This window comes from Castanea sativa, chromosome 9 (genome assembly GCF_040712315.1).
Source record: "Castanea sativa cultivar Marrone di Chiusa Pesio chromosome 9, ASM4071231v1".
NCBI classification, from domain to species: Eukaryota; Viridiplantae; Streptophyta; class Magnoliopsida; order Fagales; family Fagaceae; genus Castanea; species Castanea sativa.
The window spans coordinates 24,103,119-24,125,479 of NC_134021.1; the positions used below are offsets into that span (position 1 = coordinate 24,103,119).

Genomic DNA, 22,361 nt, shown 5'->3' on the forward strand with positions numbered 1-22,361 from the left:
TCATTTTGGTGCAGTAAGACTAGCACTCACATTTCATGGCAGAAAAGGACTCCCTATAGCTTCTAGAATTTCTCTTCTTGATTCTAGATTTTTGGAATACCATAATGCAGTTATAGGAACTGTCCAAACCACCCTTAATGCGAGAACAGTCTTTGTCACCATTTTCCCCAATTTTAATATGTCTCTTAAAGACCCTCACCTTTGTGATACTCTTAAAGTCCAAGTTCAGATCACAGGAGCCTCACAAGTGCATGATACTTTTGCAGCCACACTTCATTATCAGCTTGCTTACAGACTCCAAAATCATGCTTTTGACATAGCTATACCAGAGATAGCCCAGTCTAATGATGCTCTTTTAATCCAAGTTGACCCAGGCATGATGCCTATGTGCACATTTGTTCCAAGACAGTTGAATAAAGAGCAGATGACAAAACTCTTTCCAGAATTATGGATCACAAAATATGAGAATCTTCATCAGGCGGCTCAGCCAATCCAGTCCAACACTCCTTTCTTCATCAAAAAACAAAATGGTGAAGTTGAAGTTAGATTTATGGCAGCCACACCAGAAAAAGAAAAAGTGACAGTCTTTCCTACTCCAATGGCTATGATCCAACCAGTCTCATATGAAGGTCTTCCAGGTCTTCAAATCAAAGCATTTCGAGAAGATGGAAAACCTTGCTATAAAGGAAAATCATCCTCCGGCCATATATGGTGGGATGTTTGTGATTGTCTTGATTGTCAAGAAGAAGAAGTTGTTGAAGAAAAGTAGAAAAGACGAAAGAAAAAGTCTTCCCAGCAGCTTCTTAAAGAAAGATATGACGCAGGAGATCCAGAAGTTGACCTCCTTGGAGAACTCTCTGGAAAGTTTGATTACTATGTTCTCTATCCCAGATCCAGAAAGCCAAAAACTCCATCCCTTTCTCCATGCAGAGAGAATCATGATCAAAACCAACAAAACCAGAAACCACCACTAATTCCATATTACCAGAAAGTCCTCCCCCAAATACCAAAATGTCAACCCAAGCCTCCCAGTCAAACCTATACACAAAAGATCTTACCTTGTTACATGTTTGACCATGCTTCACCCTCCTATTCACAAAATTTTCCTTCTCTTGAAAGTTTTAACCATCCACAAGTCAATGTTAAACATGTTTGGAAAATCAAAAACCCTGTTGGAACCAATCCAGATGGAACCAAAAAACAAGTCTCCTCAGCTGAAGCAGCTCTAAATTGGCAAGCAGAAAATGCTGTTGCACAAAACCAGGTCCTTTCAAAGATCCTTAATAATCAACAAAAGATGACTGAAGCGGTAACTCATACCTTCTCATCTTCAACTTCTCTTATTGAAGACTTGAAGAAAAAAATACAGTCAGTTGAACAAGAATTGGCAACGATTGCCTCCACAGTAAAAGGTTTGTCTGTCTCCTTTCCCCTCATTGGGCAAAAAGAAAAAGAAAGAAAAAAATTGTTGATGCAACTCTAGTCTATGGAAAATTCACAAAAGGTGGCTACCCAAGCTCTTCCAGTGCAAGTCTACATGCCTTACCAACTGCATCAATCATTGTATAAAGATCTGTCCATACCTTTAACCTCCCAATTTCCCCCAGTCTCCCCCTACCAGAACCTCCAACCATTAACCATGACACATCCTGCTCATAATCCTTTTAAACCAAGTGGAATTTTGCCTAGCATAATAAGCCCGACACCACCACTCCAACTAGAACCTCAAACCAAACCACAAAATGAACCTCTTCTCATCAAAAAAGACAAAGAGCCGTTATACCAACCACTAGATCCAACTATTGATGCTTCTTCTAGACCCCCAGATATGAATATGTTGGCCATAAACTCTGATCCCCCAAACCCGATTTCATCATTTCATGGTGTACAGTTGAACTCCAAGCTCCAAATAATACTGTTGCACAGATCATTGCCAAGTTTGTCGTAAGACTTACAGGAAAATTGAGACAATGGTGGATTAATCTTGAAGAATACAAGCAAAGACAAGTAGCCCAGTGTAACATTCTAAAAGATTTTTTCACAATCATTCATAATGAATTCCTTGGCTCACTGGCCCATTACACTGAAGTAGCAAGAGAAGAATTCTTACTGATGAAATGTTGCTCTTTTGAAAGAAAAGATTTGGAAAAACATTTTGATCGAATGTCAAACTGGTACTACTCTTTTAATGGAATGGATGATGTCAATTCCAAGCACACTTTCCTTAACTCATTCCCAGAACCATTAGGTGATGAAACCCTCCGCATGATGAACCTTCAAAAAATCACCCTGCAGCAAGCCTCCTTAGGAGAAATCTATCAGCATGTGCTCATTGCTCTTGAAAAACTCTGCAATCAAAGAAAGTTTCTTTTAGAAATTGACAAGGTTCACAGCAAGCTTAAAGACAATTGTTAAAGGAAAGGTTTGCAGATCAAGTGTTATGACAAAAATTGTGCTTGTCCAACCAAGAGAAGAGATCATTTCAAAAAGTATTCTTGGAAGAAGAAACATCCTTAACAGAAGAAAAAGTTTTTTAGAAAAAAGAAATGGAAGTTCCTCAGAAGAAAGCAGTTCAAAGGAAAAACTTCAAAAGTTTGTTTTGTATGTAGAAGGCCCGGTCATTTTGCAAAAAATTGTCCAAAAAGAGAAAAAGCAGCAAAGCTTTTAGAGCAAGCCCAAATTCATGCAGACGACACCCCATTTTTAGATGTTGAATCACTCTTCTCACTGGATGATGATTACTCTCCCCAAGCCTTGGCAGTTATGGCTTATTATACCTCAAAGATGAGTCCGATTCAAACAATACTGATGATTCAGACCCAGAAATCCAAACCATATACACATCTCAGCCTCTTATAACTCCAATAACTGGCCCCACACCAATAGCTCAAGTTCACATCCTCCTTGATACTTATTCCAGACCCATCCCGATAATAGCTTTGTTTGATACAAGAGCAGCAGCAACAATTCTCCATCCTAAGATATTACCCGAAAACTTTTGGCTACCTCATCATCAGATGTTCAGAGCAGCCAATAGAGAAACATTTCTGATCACCCAGAAAAGTAAGCCCATTAGCATTCGAATTTTTCCAATTCTTACCATTAGACACCAAGCCCTTGGATCCTCACTCACAGGCAGAGACCTTCTCATAGGATTTGACCTCCTTCACCAGATAGCTAGTCTCAGATGGTCCTCAAAAGGACTTTTGCATAAACAACACCTTCTCACCTGGACCCAGGTATCTCATTTGTTCTCAATAAATCCCTTTGACTCTTTGAGATCCCAGATTATTAATGAATATTGTGCAACCACTCACTCTGAATTCCTCCTTAAAAATCCAAATCCTTTGTGGAAAAATTCATCTTTTTTCATAACCTTTCCCTTCAAAAAGAATGAAGATGTTAACCTCACAAAAGCTAGTCATAGAGGAATGAATCCAGAACATTTGTCCTTGGCTAAACAGGAGTTATCCACCATTCTTTCCGAAAACCTTATTGAATCCACAACTTCTCCATGGGCGTGTGAAGCTTTCTATGTTAACAAGCATGCAGAACAAGTTCGAGGAAAGCTTAGATTGGTAATCAATTACCAAGATCTTAATCATTTCCTTGTAGATGACAAGTTTCCTTTGCCAAACAAAAGTGCCATTTTCCAAAATCTCTCCAATGCCAAAGTATTCTCAAAGTTTGATCTCAAAGCAGGATTCTGGCAATTAGGAATCCATTCAGAAGAAAGATACAAGACAGCATTTTGCATCCCAGACCACCATTATCTATGGACTGTAATGCCTTTTGGCCTAAAAAATGCTCCATCTCAATTCCAAAAAGCAATGGTAACGCTGTTCCAACCGCTTTTGTCAAATGCATTGATCTATGTAGATGATATTCTCCTATTTTCAAAAGATGTAGCATCCCATGAACCATTGCTTACTAAATTCTACAATTTAGTAAAACTCAAAGGATAATGCTTTCAGAGAAGAAAATGGTCATAGGAGTATCTTCTATTGACTTCTTGGGCGTAAACATTTCAGATAGAAAGTACACTTTGCAGCCTCACATAGCAGTTTCTCTTAGTGAATTTCCAGACATGCTCACCAGCACCAAACAGATCCAGCAGTTTCTTGGAATTGTTAACTATATGTCAGATTTCATCCCAAAAATCTCCAGACATAGGGATTGTTTGTATAAATTGTTGAAAAAATCTCCCCTAGAATGGAATCCAGTTCATACAGAAGCAGTCCAACAATTGAAAAAATTAGCAGAAAAACTTCCCCCTTTGTAGATTTCAGGAACAGGCAAAAGAGTTCTACAAACAGATGCAAGTGATGAGTATTGGGCAGCAGCTCTCTTTGAAGAAATTGATGGCAAAAGAAATATTTGTGGATATAAAAGTGGTGCATTCAAACCTTCAGAGCTTCATTACCATTCTACTTTCAAAGAAATCCTAGCAGTCAAACATGGTATTGAAAAGCTCCAGTTTCACTTCCTTGGCCACAACTTTCTTGTAGAAATGGACATGTCCTCTTTTCCTAAAATGCTCCAATTCAAAAGAAAAATGCTCCCACATCCTCAGTTACTCAGATGGTCAAATTGGTTTTCACAACGGTCTTTCCAAGTCAAACACATTAAATGTACAAATAACCTTATCACTGATTACCTTTCTAGAAAACCTCCAGTCCTTCATATCACAATAATTCCTCCACCCTTATGTGTATATCCAATAATAGATCCATCCTCATCCTCAGGCCCTTCTACTTTAGCCCCTAATGATATCATGAACATGGTAGAAACCCTTCCCCCAAAAATAAAAGACCAAATAAAGACCTTGACCCTTTAAGCCAGATCCAAAAGAATCATTAGAGTATTCCATGATTACCTCAAAGAACACCAACGTCATTTCCTTGCCCTTTTCCCAAACATTGAGCAACCATGGAAAACTCCATTTGCATTTTGGCTAACAAACTGGACTGTTGTACACTACCTTTACATGTGGTACTTACTTAATGAGTACTACTTGTGCCTCCATTTTGAACCAGAATTTTATTCATACATTTTCCCTCGAGAAAATAAATATTTTCCAAATTCTGGTATGAAATTTTGAAAAATGATGCTCATGATGGCCAATGGTTCAAGTATTCCAGAATCGATCACCCCCGTTTTGGTCGCAAAATTACCTCTGCATGCATAGTAACCAAGCTAAACTCCAAAAATAATGTTCACGCAGAAAGAATTTTCCACTTTCCAGATATACATTGGGTAACTAATGCTGATGGTACTCTTCACACACATGTGGACGTGTCTTGGATATCTTGTCACTATTCCCTCACAATGGCAGAATCTCTCAATCAGGAAATCTTACCAGACATAGTACCAGCCAACCCAGATGTTTGCAGACAGCAATGGCCACATGAAGACCATTGGGAAATGCCTAATCCTTTATTTGGCTATGATGACCCTTACTACCATAACCATGATCCTGATGCAGATGTCGATGAAGAATGGTTTCAAGGTAGAGATGGGTAGGATGACTAAAGATAGATATATAAGAAATATATATTCAAAAAAAAAAAAGTGTTAGGAGCCCTAATTTTTTACTTTTCAAAGTTACTATTTTGGCTTTTCTTCCTTTCCTTCTAATTATTTTGCCGTAGCTATTCCTTTAACATTACAACTATTGTATAATATCTTTCGTACTTTTCCACAACATGATGATCTATTGTCAGCAATATATCTGGAAGCGAATATTTTCTGCACTGCCATCCTTACATCCGGAAGACAATTGTCACTTCAGTTCCAGGACCCCCACTCCTTTGGACACATGTCAAGAACAACTCGGCCCTTACAACTCAAAGATTATCCTCTGAATGTAAAATATTTTTGTCTCTTTTGTAATTTATTGCCTATAAATAGGCCTCTTGTTTCCTTAGTTCGGCAGAGTTAGAGAATTAGAGAGGAAAAAGAGAGTTAGAAAGAGTTAGTAGCTTGTGTAATATTTCCTAGTTTATGTCTTCTAGTCCTGTAAAAAGCTTGTTTAATCTAATAATATCTATCAGTTTGTTGTATCTTGTTCTATGTTCTATTCTATGCTTTCAGTTTATTTTCTATAGCATCTTAGTAATATATGTCATTAATAAGCGTCCATGATCTTCTTACACTCTCATTGTCCAGTTAGTTTGTTCGTTTTTTAGTTATTGTTTATAGTTTACGTGTCTTCGTCCTTACTCCCTTTTTTTGTCTGAGTAGCTTCCTTGTTCATCCTTACTCCCCTTTTTTTAAGTTTGTCCGTCCTGATAAAGTTTTCTTTTTCACTAGCTGGCAATTAGGAATCCATCCAGAAGAAAGATACCCTTTTACAATTGTCTTTAACAATAAAGAGCAATTAACAATTATTATGGAAAAGAAACGGTAGGTTCAAATCTCATTGTATTTATTAAAAGAAAAAAAAAATCAACAATAACAGCAGCATAGACTTCATCCAAGCATGATAATTCTTAACTTGAACTTGCTAGGAAATTTTGACATTTGACCTCTTCAATCATGTCATATAAATCAAAGTTATAAATGCTATATCGTATCAATCATATTGGTTAGATTTTTCGTACAAACCAGTAATCCTATAAACTTAATCTCTTTAAAAGATTTCGATTAAAATACTAAATTATTTCAGCATGTTTAGATTGACACAAAATTATATATATTTTTTGTAATTTTTTTAAACATGGAGGAATAATTTCTTTTGAATTGGGTGCTTTATATATATAGTAAATCCCAACTCCAACATTCTTCTCTGGTGATTATCTATCTTCCTTCCTAGCTTTGTTGCTTTATTAGTTCTGGCTACATGGGACCCCACTGACTACCCCCTAAGCTTTATGTTCATTAAGTTGTGTTTCTTCGTAAAGAGATACTGTACGTGTTCATCAACTCAAAATAATTTCATTACTAATTACTACTTGGGAGGTCGCCTAAGGGAAAAGATGGAACTCTGAGGAAGGAATATCACCAATATTCTTGTGGATGTGTGAAAAATGAAAAGTAAAGCACAGTGTGATTGTCATTTTGAGACAAAATTCCAAATTTCACTCAAGCAACCTAGAGGAAGAGTCGTTTTGTGTCTAATAAAAAAGTGACATGTGGCAAAAAGTTGCCAAACTGTCATCATCTACATTGGAATGAGGGGCAACTGATGAGCATAAATCATCTACTTTTAATTGTACAAAAGATCTTGTCCACTTTTGTATAAACGAAGCAAGGAGGGATGATCATCATCAAGTTGGAAAGGAATAATTTGTTATTGTATTCAACCCACTTTCCTTGAATGTAGACATGAATCCAAAAGCATGTAGATTTCAGTTAGTTCAATTAGTAAAGTATTTTATCGTTGAATAAGAGATTTGAGATTCAAACTTTGCCTACACCAAATCTTACTCTAATGATAAGAACAATCATAATGGAATAGACGCTATAGATGGACTTCTATTGTATTTATAAATTTTTAAAAAAAAATGCTTGGCCTTCGCCCACAATTGTAGCCATACCTTTCACACCCTAATTACAAGCAATGGTTGAAATCATGGGGAGTAATGGTTAGCAAAAGCTCTATATAAGCACCATACATTTTCACAGCTAAGAATGAGAAAATTGTATCTCTGGTTTCTCACATTGATACACTTTCAAATTCTATTATTATCAGTATTAATTTGAATATCAAAAAAGTTTTGACTGATATCACATCGATATCACTCCAAGTTAACTTGTAATTTTTGACATTACTGTATATCTTTAGTGTGATGGTCACTTCACAAATATAAGTATTTGTGGGGTATGGGAGGTAAGGACCGAGATTCAAATTTCTAGGAAGAAACTTTACACACATTTACACTTAGATTATGTTAGAGTATAAATTCTATTTAGTATAAAAAAAAATTTTAAAAAAAACTTGTAATTTTTGACAGCTCTTTCAAAACACATTTGAAAGAGTGACCCACCAAAATTCTCTGTATTAGCAATTAAGATTTTTGCATCATCAATTAATAATAACATTTTTGACAGGTCTTTCAAAACACGTTTGAAAGAGTGAACCACCAAAATGCTTTTCATCGTCATTAATTATTATTATTATTATTTTTCCTTTTGGTAAACACTTTGCATCAATAATTAATAATCACGTAATGAATAGTGAAAGCATAAAGCTAGAAAACAAATCTTGACAAAGACTTTTTAGTTTTTAGAACGTAGACAAGCCGTAAACGTGGTGGACCTTCATATGCCCCTTCATTCATTCTTTTACAACAGGCACATAATTCCAAATTTCCAATAGCCTAGTGCGAATTGGCCCAATTCCCTTTACTTTTCACTTTCTACACTTTATTTTCAATTGGACCGTCAGTTCTAATGCCAACAATATTTCTTCTAAAAGTGTCCCATAAAAAAAAAATATATATTTCTTCTAAAAGTGGGTAGGTCACCTGACCTCTCGCATTTTAGCATCCAATTATTCTTGACTTGCCATCAATTACATGGACCCCAATCTGTATTTAATGCCCTCTTATTGACTAGGAATTGAAAGACTTAGAATCCACCTGCTCATCCATCAATTCAATTGACCATTAATTCATGTATGAATCCCAATTTAATGTTAGCTATTGACCCAAGCATTGAACTTGCTAAGGTCCTCCTCCCCCTATCCCCAAGGCAAAGGGCAAGTAGGGGCTTTTTTTTTTTTTTTTTTCTTCCTCTCTCTCTCTCTCTCTCTCACACTAGAAATTATTTGGATGTACAGGTAGTTATATAATAGGAGTCTTGTCTTTTAAATTTCCCTGCACTATTATTTGCAGATTTATTCTTTGGAATTTTGTTCTGCAACAAAATACTTTGGCTGATTTTACCCAACTTGGAGCCAATCGCATGCATTAGTGAAACTATTTAGAAGCAATAATGATGACTCCACAATCCACATATCCATCTACAAAGAAAGAAAAAGGAAAATGGACTATATCTAGCATAAAAACATTATGATGACTCCACATAATTTTTAGGGCCCAAATTTACTTTTGAGAAAGCACATTATTGTCTTTGCGTGTCTCGTACTGCTTGAACATCTCTTCCTTCACTTTCCGGGCAAAGTATCTTCTTCAACTCATTAATAATAATTACTATTTAGTGCAGCACATTATAAAAGATAATCTTAAAAAAATCATTAAATCTTAAAATATATATATATATATATATATATATATATATATATATATATATATAAAGGGGTAAATGAATTGAACTCTCAACTTATCAAATAAAAAAAATGGTTGATTATTTAATATTTAATAAATGTGTCAAACTTAAGCCTGTGTTTAGGCCCAACTACAAAGTCCAAAGATAATATTATGTTTGTGAACAAGCTCTTGAGTATAAGGTTTAGTTATAAGTTACAATTAAATATAAAAGCCTATTTTGTAATAATGTTAGTAATTAAAAATTTTCTATTTAATTAGTTTATATAATATAATTGTATATTATTAGCATAGATATGTTAAGGGGTTAAAAATATTTAGTCTTCCTGTCTAAATATATGGAAAAAGTATAAATTTTTTTTTGGAGAAATAATTACGATATGCTGCTAAACCTAACCCTAACCCTTTCCCCCCTAAACCCTCAAACACTTTGTACATGGGGATGTGTCAATTCAGATACAAGGCCTTAGGCGGAAAAAATATAAGTTGATCAAGCAGATTGTGAACAGGCTTTAGCTTGTTCAATAAAAGAATGAAACAAATTTGAATGTGTAATACAACTTGATGATAAGCTCGAGCTCAATTTGTGTTTTAAAAAAATGAAGTTTGAACTTTTAATCTTGAATGTGTTTGATGTAGTTACCAATTTTTTTAAAAGAAAGTTTATGGAAACAACAAAATCTCACAATAATCTTGTTATGAGTTGTGATGGGCCACGTGTAATATTTTTGTTTTATTTTATTTATTGTCTTATGGTACATCTCAACTAGTGCCTTATTATTATTATTATTATTATTATTATTATTATTATTAATTTTTTTTAACGTAATTACAATAGAAGTTTAACTTATAACGTTTACTTTATAAAAGCATGATAAGATTTTATTGTGTTGAAACTATTTTTTTACTAAAACTTTTTATTTATTTTTTATCTGAGACAGAAATCCTACTTTAGTATAATTTAAGTGTATGCGTGTGAAATTCTCTCTTAGAAACTTGAACATCGGCCTTTGCCCCACCCTATCCCACAAAAATTTATATTTGTGAGTGACTATCATGTCAATGGTGCGCGATGATTCTCGCTACAACTTTGACTACAAAGTCCATTTTAAAATTTAATATTGATGGGTTAAGATAGCTTGATCCGGTTAATTAATTCACTTACCCAAATTGATTAATTAGGTTCAATTGCATGCAAAACGTGAAGGCATCAACAAATTACTAAATAACCTAAATGCAACAGAATTAAATTGACAAGGTGTTTTGTTGACAAATGGAGAAAATTTTTTACAAGGCAAAAACCCCACCGGGTGATTTTAAGGTCACCACTTCTAAGAATCTACTAATCAACAATCAAGCGATTACAAGTATAAGGAATCTTACCAACTACCCTGGCCTATCCCGAAATACTAACTTACAGTTGAATCTTCGCTCTAATACCCAATTGGATTTGATCTTGTAGTAGCCTTCTTTTCCTTAATGCACAAATCTCCAATCTATGACTAACCCTTTGCATGGATTTTAGTACGTGACTAACTCCAGTAACTTGAATGATGTTGTTGGCTGCAAAGTTCTTTACTTCATCAAAGATCTGGAAGCACTTGGTCACGAAACCCTATAATATACAAACACAATAGTTTCTCACAGAGAAAAAAAACATCTCTTGGATTCTATATCTGTGTATTGACGGTTTTCAAAACAAGCCTTATATATGTTTAGGGTTGTGAGAAAAGAAATCCTAAACAAATACAAAAACCTGGGCCAAAATTCAGATCTAAAAAACTAAAAATCATAGTTCTCGATAGATCGAATTATTTATCAAGCTTCACATTAAGTCTTGATAGCAGACATCTATCAAGCTATCTATCGAGATTTAATGAACAGCTTTTCTTCATTTGTTTCTTAGACCAATCTTCATGTTTTTTAACACAAACACTTGATATGCTTGAACAACATATTTCTTGATGTATCAAACCCATCTTAAATTTATAAAATTATAAGTAAAGTGCATTTTCTCAAATGATCAGTCAATTACATAAAAATATAACCCTAACAAATATCATGCATATCTATATGTCATGTGTGCGTTGGCATGGTGTCACTTAACAAATGGGGACTTTAATATATCAGAAGATCCCAAGAAAAGAAAAGAAAAAAAAAAACGAAAAAACTCTAGTTTAAATCATAAACTTTTGGTAATTAACTAATCGTAAAATGTTGTGTCATTGACTAGTTCTTTTTTTTATTTTTTTATTTTTTTTTTATTTTAAATTGACCACGTATGGGTGTATTAAATAGACCGTTCGAAGAATTTTCTGAGAGGACCACAGTCCACAAGTATGCCTTTCATGGTGATTTTAAGTCATTCCAAAATTAAACAATGCGTAAAACATTCTCTCTGCTTTTTATTCTTTCTTTCACACAGATATTTTTGCCCGTGCTCAATGCTCAACCCATGATAATGATTTGTTTATAACTTTAACTTTTTCCTTTAAAGTTTCTTTTTCTGCCTAAAACATAAAATAAACCATTGTGCTACGCAAGTAACAACAATAATAGAATATATAGGTAACAGCACTTGCATCCGTGCTTTTTATTTATTTATTTATTATTTTTTAAGGTTGTGTGGTTGTTTGTGGTTTGGTTGTGCATGGAGGCCGAAAATTAGTTTTGTGTTTTTTGTGTTTGGTTTCAAAGCATAAGAAAATCTTGTTGAATGTTTGTGTTTTGTAAATTTTTATGAGCATGTCTTTTTATTTTGTAAATCTGAGTGATTTTATGGGTTTGGTTGCTAAGAAAATGCATGAAAAGAAAAGTAAATTTTTAATTTTTAATTTTTTGGGCAAGCTTAGTTGGGGAAGAAAATGAAGAACACATAGTTCTGAGTTGTTCATGTTCTTCCAAAAAAAAAAAAAAAATTAGATTAGAAATTTTTATATTACTTTTATCTGAGGTGGCTTTTAAAAAAAATTATATTGCAGATGTAGCATTTTTTAAAATGTAAATAATTTATTTAATATTATTTTAATGGACAAGTCAGTATTTACTGTTAGACTGTTTGCCACGTAGGATAATTCTATTAAATGAGTAACAGTTATGACTAAAACGGAATGCATTTTTCAAAATGAGGACTAAAAATAGTGAAAATAAAAGATAAAAATTAAAGTGAGAATCACATAAAAATGTAGGGACGAAAATATAATTTTCGCGTAAAATAAATTGGTAAAATTAGTAAAGCAGTATTTGAAAATACTAAATATATATATATATATATATTTTTTTTTTTTTTCACCACCTAATTCTCTTTAGAATGATTAAAATACTAAACGTATCAGATGCATATATCTCTGACACAGATATCCCACACATGGAACGCGTGAGAGTGAGAACCATATCTCAGTAACATTGAGACATGGGTCTCATGAGTGTGGCGCAAGAGATCCGTTCGAAATGATATTTCTCGTGGATTGTAATTCCCCAAAACTCAAGGTGTCCGTCTAATTTAGACCATAATTTAAAGGTAGCTAGGCACAAACTAAGCTCATTTCTAAACCTTTCAATTAAAGAAGCAAACGCCAAATTCCTCACCATGGCCAAGATCAAGATCAAGACCAAGACCAAGACCCTCCTCATTCTCCTCACCATTTTTTCTATCTCAACCCTCATCACCGCCAAAAAAAACCATGGCTTCTCAAGAATCTTATCTCCGGCTAAACTCGGTCTAAAGCGTGAGAAACTGAGCCACCTCCACTTCTACTTCCACGACATAGTCAGTGGGAAAAACGCCACGGCGGTGAGAGTCGCCGAGGCTCCGATGACAAAGACATCACTCACAGGTTTCGGAGCCGTTGTTATGATCGACGACCCTTTGACTATGAAGCCCCAGCTGAGCTCAAAACCCGTTGGCCGAGCTCAAGGAATCTATGCTTCTGCTTCGCAAACTGACGTGGGGTTGTTAATGGTGCTCAACTTTGCTTTCACTGAAGGCAAGTATAATGGCAGTACTCTCAGTGTGTTGGGGCGCAACACTGTGTTCTCCGATGTCAGGGAAATGCCTATCGTTGGTGGGAGTGGGCTTTTCCGATTCGCACGTGGGTATGCTCATGCTCATACTCACACACTTGACTTTAAAACTGGTGATGCTGTTGTGGAGTATAATGTTTACGTCTTTCATTATTGATGTGTGTTTTTTACTCCTTTTTATTTTATTTTTATTTTTGTACGGCTAATACTTTAATTATCAACTCTCTTTTTTTTTTTTTTGGGGGTAAACCAAGCAAGTATCATACAACTAAGGCACCACAAGTCTATTACAAAAATAGTCAGTTTTATCACTAGCTAGGAGGTCTTCCACCACTAGCGGTGGATTATACAAAATAAGGTGGTCTGAATGCAAATTAGCTCCCAACTTAGCTAATCTGTTAGCACACCTATTTGCCTCCCTAAAAACATGCGCCACTGTACAGTTAAGGAACGTCTTCATAAAGAATTAGAAGGCTTTGGGAATTAACTAGTATTACAAAAGGAAAGTTGAGGATTTTGTATCGGTAGTCTGAGAATGATTATGATGTTTATGTGTGGTTTGGTTTCACCATTTGATGTTTATTCATGAAGAGATTAATAAAGGGTAGAAAACTTGAAATCCCCTCTCCCATTTTGTTTTACAAAAAAATAAATTAAAATTTTTCCTATTAATATCCTTATCTTGATTCATGTGATAGTTTTGAGATATTTATATAATATGTGATTTTTTGGTTCATGTGATAGTTCCGTAATAATTATATCATATGTGGATTTTCGGTTCATGTGATTTGAACATTAAATTCTCTTCTTTAACTATTTCCTTATATTGGAAAACAAAAATTTTTACATCTCACAAATTATGAATAATAACATAACATCCCACAAGTCATGACTTCCATTTGTTCTTTCTGCCCGTGTTAAACGTTGTAATGTTTATTGGAGCCAAACTGTGTTAGGGAATGACTGTTTGTGGGTGTCAATCAATCCATTTGTTAAGCGCTTGAAGTCTCGGTTATGAGAACGAACAAATTCAATAAAAAATGTGGTGTAAAACTTTTATTTATGAAATATTAAAATTCATATGAAGGAATTCCCATTAAATTACATATTTTGTTTGGTATTATGAAGATAGAACTCATTAAATTACCTAATATGATAAAATTTTAAAACCCAAAGGCAAATTTGCTATTGCAATGTATGTCACCTACGAGGCGGCCATAACCATGCTCCCCGTTAACAATGACTGTCAAAGACTTTTCCAGCACAATCTTAGTCAGATCCTCCTTTGCTTCTTTCCCATACTTACGGCATTCAAGTCAATGCGCACGTGAGAGTTGGGAGATAACCATGCTTACACGTTCAATTGTAGCAGTACTATATATCAGTATATATTGATATATAGCAGTATAATATTTAATGTAGAGTGTAAAAGATAAACTAAAAGTAAAAGTATAAGAGGGGTGAAATATACCAAGAATCACTTTGTCCGTCATGTTTTTAACAAGAACAGGAGGAATTGTAGCTATTTCTTGATATTTCTTGTTTTAAGTCGAAGTTATCATTTCAATTGTAGCAGTACTCAGTACAATATATATATCACGTAGAAAACATAACATTTTAAGGAATAAAAATGAGGGATGAAAAAAAAAAAAAAACCTTGAATTTTGCAGAGAAGTAATGAAACGTAAATCTAACTTTGGAAGCACAACTATCAAACAAAGATATAAGGTTGGAAATAGATTGGCATAAATTAGAAGTACATAATGATATTTGAATCTTACTACTTAAATTACTTTTTTGCCTATTCATAACAATCAATAACAATTTACCACTTAAAATTTGTTGTGAAAATGTTGTAGACATATCTCTTTGTGTTATTCTTTAAAGAACCATTACATCGGTTCATTTGTCTATGTGACACATATATGAGCAATGAATGAGACACAGATATATTATATATATGAACAATGAATGAGACACATTTTTGTAGGATTCTCCTCTCAAAATAGATATATTATATATATGAACAATGAATGAGACACATTTTTGTAGGATTCTCCTCTCAAGAATTGTTGAGTAATAAGTATTGTATTGAGATTGAAGTAGTGTCATTATTATGGTTCACCAAAATTAAGAAAGTTTAATTGGACATTTGACGAATTGAAATCCAATTTGGATTCTAATTGGATTTTTCCCCAAATTTTGGCTTTATATATAGCCAAGTAGGTAAGCATATGCACAAATGCAATTAAAAACAATCATAATTACACACATATATGAGTTTAAATTATACTTTTTTTTTTTTTTTTAGATAACAGATAAAAAAATTTTATTCACAAGTAAATAATCCGTGTACAAAGTAAGAAACCAAGGCACACATCCCAGGCTAGCTAGTAGCCATACAATGAAAGAAAAAGACTAGGCTACCTCTCGACTAAACCAGAAAAAAAAAAAAATGCCGAGAAAAAACAAGCCTAGATCGTAGAACCTGCTGCCTCATATTCATGTGTTTTCTTGAGTAGCCGAAAGCTTCTGATATGTCCCTAACAGTGCTAAAGCTCCATCCAAAATGATCTTTGGTTGTGTCTGAATTTTCTCAAAATATGCTTTGTTTCTTGCATTCCAAATTGCCCAAGACATAGTGGCCCACTGTTCCAGCTCCTTATTTGATAGTTTCTCCACCATCTGGCCAAACAGCTGGAAAAAATCTTGCACCCCATTGCTGCATTTCTGCACTCTTCCTCTTTGAGTTAAGGATGTTGGGGCCATTTTTCGTTCATAGCCACGTGTTGTCCTTTGGAAGGGTGACCTTGCTAGACCTGAATTTGTCTAGAAAGTTGAGTCAGGAGCTCTACATTGGGCTGCATAGTCTAATGACTTTCAGTGTATTTTTAGGTTTAGAAATGGGTAAAACTCAAAGTCTAAGAACTATGATAATGGTAAAAATAAAGTAAATAATAAATTTTGAATAATAGCTTTGATTAATGGTTATAATAATAGTTGAAATAAAGTAATATTTATTTAGCATAATTGCATTGCTTAAGTTATGAGTTAAGGTTCTTAATAACTTATATTGAGTGATGTCCAATATTAGGGAATAATTAATTGTCATATGTCCAACAATGGGATGAGTCCAAAATAGTTCATATCCAACTGTGGTACAGTTCATGTTTAACATAATAAGATATGTTTAGTAAGAGTTTATGTTCAAATATTATAAGTCCAGCAAAGGTTTATGTTCAAATAATATATATGTCTAGCAGAAGTTTATGTTCAAATAATATATGTCCAACAGAGGTTTATGTTTAAATAATATATGTCCAGCAATGACAGATCAATTTATTATTATATGTGTTTATTAGTGAAACACTAGTGAAATCATGTATTAAATAGTAACATCTATTAAAGTAATTTGTATTTAAATGTGAAGTAATCATGTATTCAATAATATAAATTTAGAGATATGGAAACATAATCACTTATCTTTGTATAATTTTTGTAGCTCCAGCTGTATAGTATTAGTGAGCTGATAACATTCTAGCAGAATGATTCCGACGGTGGAGGGGTAATATGTCATGATAAATCCTTCCATAATGACTTTAAGATTGAAGGGGAAAAATGGGTGCAACTAGAGGGAGAGATAATATGTCCAGCAGAGTGCAGATGCCGGTTAAGTTTGTCCCCTTTATCATGCACTTAAATGAATTTTCCCTTGATAATGCTATGTACAACAAACAGGGACTAGCTATGTACAACAAACATTAGCATAAATATTATTCTTTATTGCCAAACATGGTCAGAGTTTGATCAATATAATCTCTCAAAATCTAGAACATTATGTTATTATTATTATTAGGGTAAATTCCACTAATATACCCTGAGGTTTGGGCTAATACCAACCAAAACTAAAACTTTTCAAAAGTAGCCAATTTGGTTCCTAAAGCCAACTTAATCTCTAAACAGTTAGTTATTTTTTCTCAATTGCTTTAGTGACTAAATTAGCTTTAAAGACCAAATTGGTTAGTTTGAAAAATCTTGAACTTAGTTGGCATTAACCCAACCCTTAGGAGTGTGAATAGAATCTATCTTTATTATATTATTATTATTATTATTTGGTTCCTAAAACCAACTTAATCCCTAAATAGTTAGTTATTTTTTCTCAATTGTTTTAGTGACTAAATTAGTTTTAAAGACCAAATTGGTTAGTTGTGAAAAATCTTGAACTTAGTTGGCATTAGCCCAACTCTTAGGAGTGTGAATTGAATCTATCTTATTATTATTATTATTATTATTATTATTAAAAGGATTAATGTGTTGATTTCTTTCAAAAGAAGATACTATAAGTCCTTTTAGGAACGACAAATTTAGTTTAAACTGAAATTTTTTTGTTGAAAGTATTGTAAATAAAGTTAGAAGATAGTTAAAATAGTATAGTGAAACTCATAAATAGTACAAAAATAAACTCAATCTAATAAAAATAAGCCAAGCAAACAAAAAATTTGGCTTTTAAAGTCAATGCGAAACGCAGCCTATGTATCATTTCTCTGGGGTGAATTGTAATTCCTCGAAACTCAAGGTGTCCGTCTAATTTAGACCACAATATAAAGGTAATTGCTAGGCACAAACTAAGCTCATTTTTAAACTTTTCAACTAAAGTAGCACACCATGGCCAAGACCAAGACCATCACCTTCCTCCTCATTCTGTTCACCATTTTCTCTATCTCAACCCTCACCACCGCCAAAAAAACCCATGGCTTCTCAAGAATCTTATCTCCAGCTAAACTCGGGCTAAAGCGTGAGAAACTAAGCCACCTTCACTTCTACTTCCACGACATAGTCAGTGGGAAAAACGCCACGGCGGTGAGAGTCGCCGAGGCTCCGATGACAAAGACATCACTCACAGGTTTCGGAGCAGTTGTGATGATCGACGACCCTTTGACTGTAAAGCCCCAGCTGAGCTCAAAACCCGTTGGCAGAGCTCAAGGAGTCTATGCTTCTGCTTCGCAAACTGACCTGGGGTTTTTAATGGTGCTCAACTTTGCTTTCACTGAAGGCAAGTATAATGGCAGTACTCTCAGTGTGTTAGGGCGCAACACTGTGTTGTCCGATGTCAGGGAAATGCCTATCGTTGGTGGGAGTGGGCTTTTCCGATTCGCACGTGGGTATGCTCATGCTCATACTCACACGCTTGACTTTAAAACTGGTGATGCTGTTGTGGAGTATAATGTTTATGTCTTTCATTATTGATGTGTGTTTTTTACTCCTTTTTATTTTAATTTTGTTTTTATTTCTGTACGGCTAATACTTTAATTATTAGCTCTCTTTATTATTATTATTTTATTTAAAGAATTAGAAGGCTTTGGGAATTAACTAGTATTACAAAAGGAAAGTGGAGGATTTTGTATCGTTAGTCTGCGAATGATTATGATGTTTATGTGTGGTTTAGTTTCACCATTTGATGTTTATTCATGAAGAGATTAATAAAGGGTAGAAAACTTGAAATCCCCTCTCTCATTTTGTTTTACAAAATAATAAAATAAAATTTTTCCTATAATTTCCTTATCTTGATTCATGGCATAGTTATGTGATAATTATATTATTTGTGATTTTTTAGTTCATATGATAGATCCGTGATAATTATATCATTTGTGGTTTCTCGATTCATGTGACTCGAACATTATATTCTCTTCTTTAACTATCTCCTTATATTGGAAAACAAAAATTTTTACGTCTCATAAATTATGAATAATAGCATAACATCCCACAAGTCATAACTTCCATTTGTTCTTTCTGCCCACACAAATTTTTACATCCCACAAAATTATGAATGGTTGTTTGTTGGTTTTTTTTTTTTGGGTTTGTGTTTTTAGATTGAGTTTGTGTTTTTGTTTTAGTTCAAGACACACTTAGATCTTAATTCATGTGATTTTTAGTTTTTAATTCTGTTTTTAATATATTTTTTATTTCGTTAAAAATAATAATAATTTTTTAAAAAAATTTAGATGTTGACGTGACATTTTTTAATGCCAAAATAAAAGTTTTTATTATTATTTTAATAGTTCCTTCTGCCACCTAGGACTTTGCTGTTAGGGCACTAACAAAAATGACTAAAATGGATGGCGTTTTTCTAAATAGAGACTAAAAGCGATAAAAATAAAATCTAAGGACCAAAGTAGGAATTGTTTGAAAATGTAAGGACGAAAATTTGGTTTTCACCTTTCATTATTTGTGGTTCTTCATGGATGTGATTCGAACCTTACATTATCTTCTCTCACTGACTCCTTATATCAGAAAACAAAAATTTCTACATCTCACAAATTATGAATAATAGCATAACATCCCACAAGTCATGACCTCCATTTGTTCTTTGGGCCCGTGTTAAACGTTGTAATGTTTATTGGAGGCAAACTGTGCTAGGGAATGACTGTTTGTGGGTGTTAATCAATCCAGTAGTTAAGTACTTGGTTATGAGAACAAACAAATTCAATAAAAAACGTTGTGTAAAACTTTTATTTTAAAATTTTAAAATTCATATAAAGAAAATCTTATTAAATTCTTATTATTATTATTATTATTATTATTATTATTATTATTATTATTATGAAGATAGAACTCATTAAATTACGTGAGCATCCATATTGGTAGAACTATAAATTTAGCAATATGACTTTACAAATCTACTTTATCTATTTTACATCCTCATTTACAATACACTCAACATCAATGATCTATATTTTTAGTTATTTGATTAAAATAATATAAAAAATTCATGAAAAAGTAGTGTGAACACAACTAAAATAGATTTGTTTTTATTAAAAAGCCGTGTGAAGTGTGCACACAACAATTTAATAATGTGTGTATATATATATATATATATATATTTTTTTTTACATATGAGCTCCCATGCACAGTTAAAAGTAACTGTAGAACTGAAAAATATAGCTTTGGCTCCACCAATATAGCTGTTCTATTGACAGCTCCTCTGCTTCTTTCCCATATGGCATTGAACTATTGAAGTCAATGCGCACCCTGAGAGTTGGTCTTCATACGTATGTTTGTGAAATCGTCTTCAAAAATAAGTTGCTCCTAACTGCAATAGCTGACTCCAAGAAATTTTTTAAGGGGCCAGTAGGAAAGAAAAAAGGAAAAGGGTTGATATCCAAGCAGTGGTGGCTCTAATAATTTTTTTAGGAGCTAAATAAGAAGATGAATCTTGAGTAGCTGTTAATCTTGCTGTTTACATAGTTTTCTTATTAAAAAATTGTCTATAGTACGGATTAAGAAAAGTATAAAAGATAAACAAAGGCAGCTTGATGCAGTTGGGGGCCTTAGACGAAAATTGATTTGAGACTTTTTATATATTTAAATATGATATTTTTTGAAAAAATAAATTTTAATACTACCTAAATTATATTATCTTATTTTAGATGCAAAATTACTAATTAAATACATATAATTTTTTTTCTTCAAAAAATCTATAGACAAAAAAATTTACAAAACTTTTCACAGTTATTGATGTGGCAGAATGGTAGTGGTAACTAGTAAGTAAAAAAGTAATGTTAATGATGGACCCAAATGAAAACTAGTAAAATTATACCAACTCAACTATTGTGAAAAATGTTGTGAAATTTTTTGTGTATTGCTTTTTTTTTTTTTTTTTTTTTTTTTTTTTTTTTTTTCGTGTGAAAATTAAGTGTTATATGCACAACATATTCACAAAAAATTCTAAATATTAATTTGTAAGGTTCTAATTTGAACCTACTACTAAACTTACTTTTTTACCTACCAATAATAGCTAGTAACGACCCGCCACTCAGAGTTTATTGTGAAAAAATGTTATGGAAATAACATTTTTCTCATTTTTTTTTTAATCTTTCATTTGATAAAAATATATTATTTTATTTAATGGCTAAAATGACTTTATTGGTTAAAATTTAGAGGCCTTTTTCTACATGGGCATTAAGCAACCGCCTCATTCGCTTATATAGTAGAGCCAACCCTGAAGATAAACTATAAGCAGTTCATTTGGTATATTGTTTCTTAGTATAATGAACATACTAATTATGGTTGCTAAGATTAAATTTTAAAAATAATCTATTATTTCTAAATACAATACCACCGCATACCCTTAGGGAGTTTTATACACATATATACTTAGATTAGAATAAAGTAGAATTTTTATCTCAAATTAATAAAAATTTAAAAAATTAATTATTACTGTTAAGTGAACTTAAATTATTATTGCTTAAAATATTTTATCAAATAAAAAAAAAACATATTAATTATTACTGTAAGTGCACAATTGCACCTGGACCTAAAAACACACGTGGGCTCAGACCCAATGAGCCTTAAACAATTAAATTTTGTAGAGTGTGGGTTCACAATCTAGTTTAGTGATGTTCGAAACTTGATGAACAGGCTGGAATGTTATAGTATTTATAAACAAGGGACAAATAAGGCAAAATGAACCTCCTCGGACATTAGCCGATGACTATTTATGTATTATTTCTTTTTCTTTTCTTTTTCTTTCAAAAGTTACCGTCCTCAATGTTTGTCTAGCCCTCCCCCTTTTATACTTCTTCTTCTTCCCTCTTTATCCACGTGTAACGCAAATTACCCTATTAAACACCTGTCCCATCCACCACCCTCTGGAAGTCTTCAAATGATAGCAAGAAGGCTGACTTTTACTATTCAGGGGTCATTTTCCCATTAATGCGGCCAGGGAGGTAGGTGTAAGGTCTTTAATGTGGAGGTAGCAGCCTTTTTCTAAGATATTTCTTTCACCCTGTGATGTCTAGAGGGTATTTAGATCCCCCTTTTAACCAACAGTTTGTCTAGACCACTGCCTTGATCTTTTTGACGAATCCCAGGGTCATCGCTGGTCTGTCTGAGGAGAGATTAGTCCTCGGACGAATCCTCAGACTCTCGACTCATGGGCCGACTTAGGTCCTTTTAGTCCCTACAATTGCCCCTCAAAACTTTATTTTTCCTCATCCGAGGAGAAAAATAGGGTTTTGATCCGACCAGAACTCCCTTCACACGTTTCGTACATCACCATGCGTGTGGGGGTCATTTCATTGCTAGAAAATGTCGTTTGACGCTTCGATT

General features: G+C 33.4%; 2 protein-coding genes across 2 annotated transcripts; both read left to right on the plus strand.

The window, feature by feature from the left end:
* The first annotated feature begins 12,592 nt into the window (after positions 1–12,592).
* Positions 12,593–13,879, plus strand: LOC142608607 (dirigent protein 22-like). The gene has a single exon (XM_075780301.1). The coding sequence runs from the start codon at positions 12,820–12,822 to the stop codon at positions 13,408–13,410; it is 591 nt and encodes a 196-aa protein (XP_075636416.1). The 5' UTR covers positions 12,593–12,819; the 3' UTR covers positions 13,411–13,879.
* A 4,013-nt stretch (positions 13,880–17,892) lies between these two features.
* On the plus strand, positions 17,893–18,766 carry LOC142608608 (dirigent protein 22-like). Its single transcript, XM_075780302.1, has one exon. The coding sequence runs from the start codon at positions 17,919–17,921 to the stop codon at positions 18,498–18,500; it is 582 nt and encodes a 193-aa protein (XP_075636417.1). The 5' UTR covers positions 17,893–17,918; the 3' UTR covers positions 18,501–18,766.
* Positions 18,767–22,361: the final 3,595 nt, after the last annotated feature.

Bases quoted from the DNA above. Each gene is read 5' to 3' on its own strand.
- LOC142608608 (XM_075780302.1), top strand. From the start codon at position 17,919: ATGGCCAAGACCAAGACCATCACCTTCCTCCTCATTCTGTTCACCATT.
- LOC142608607 (XM_075780301.1), top strand. From the start codon at position 12,820: ATGGCCAAGATCAAGATCAAGACCAAGACCAAGACCCTCCTCATTCTC.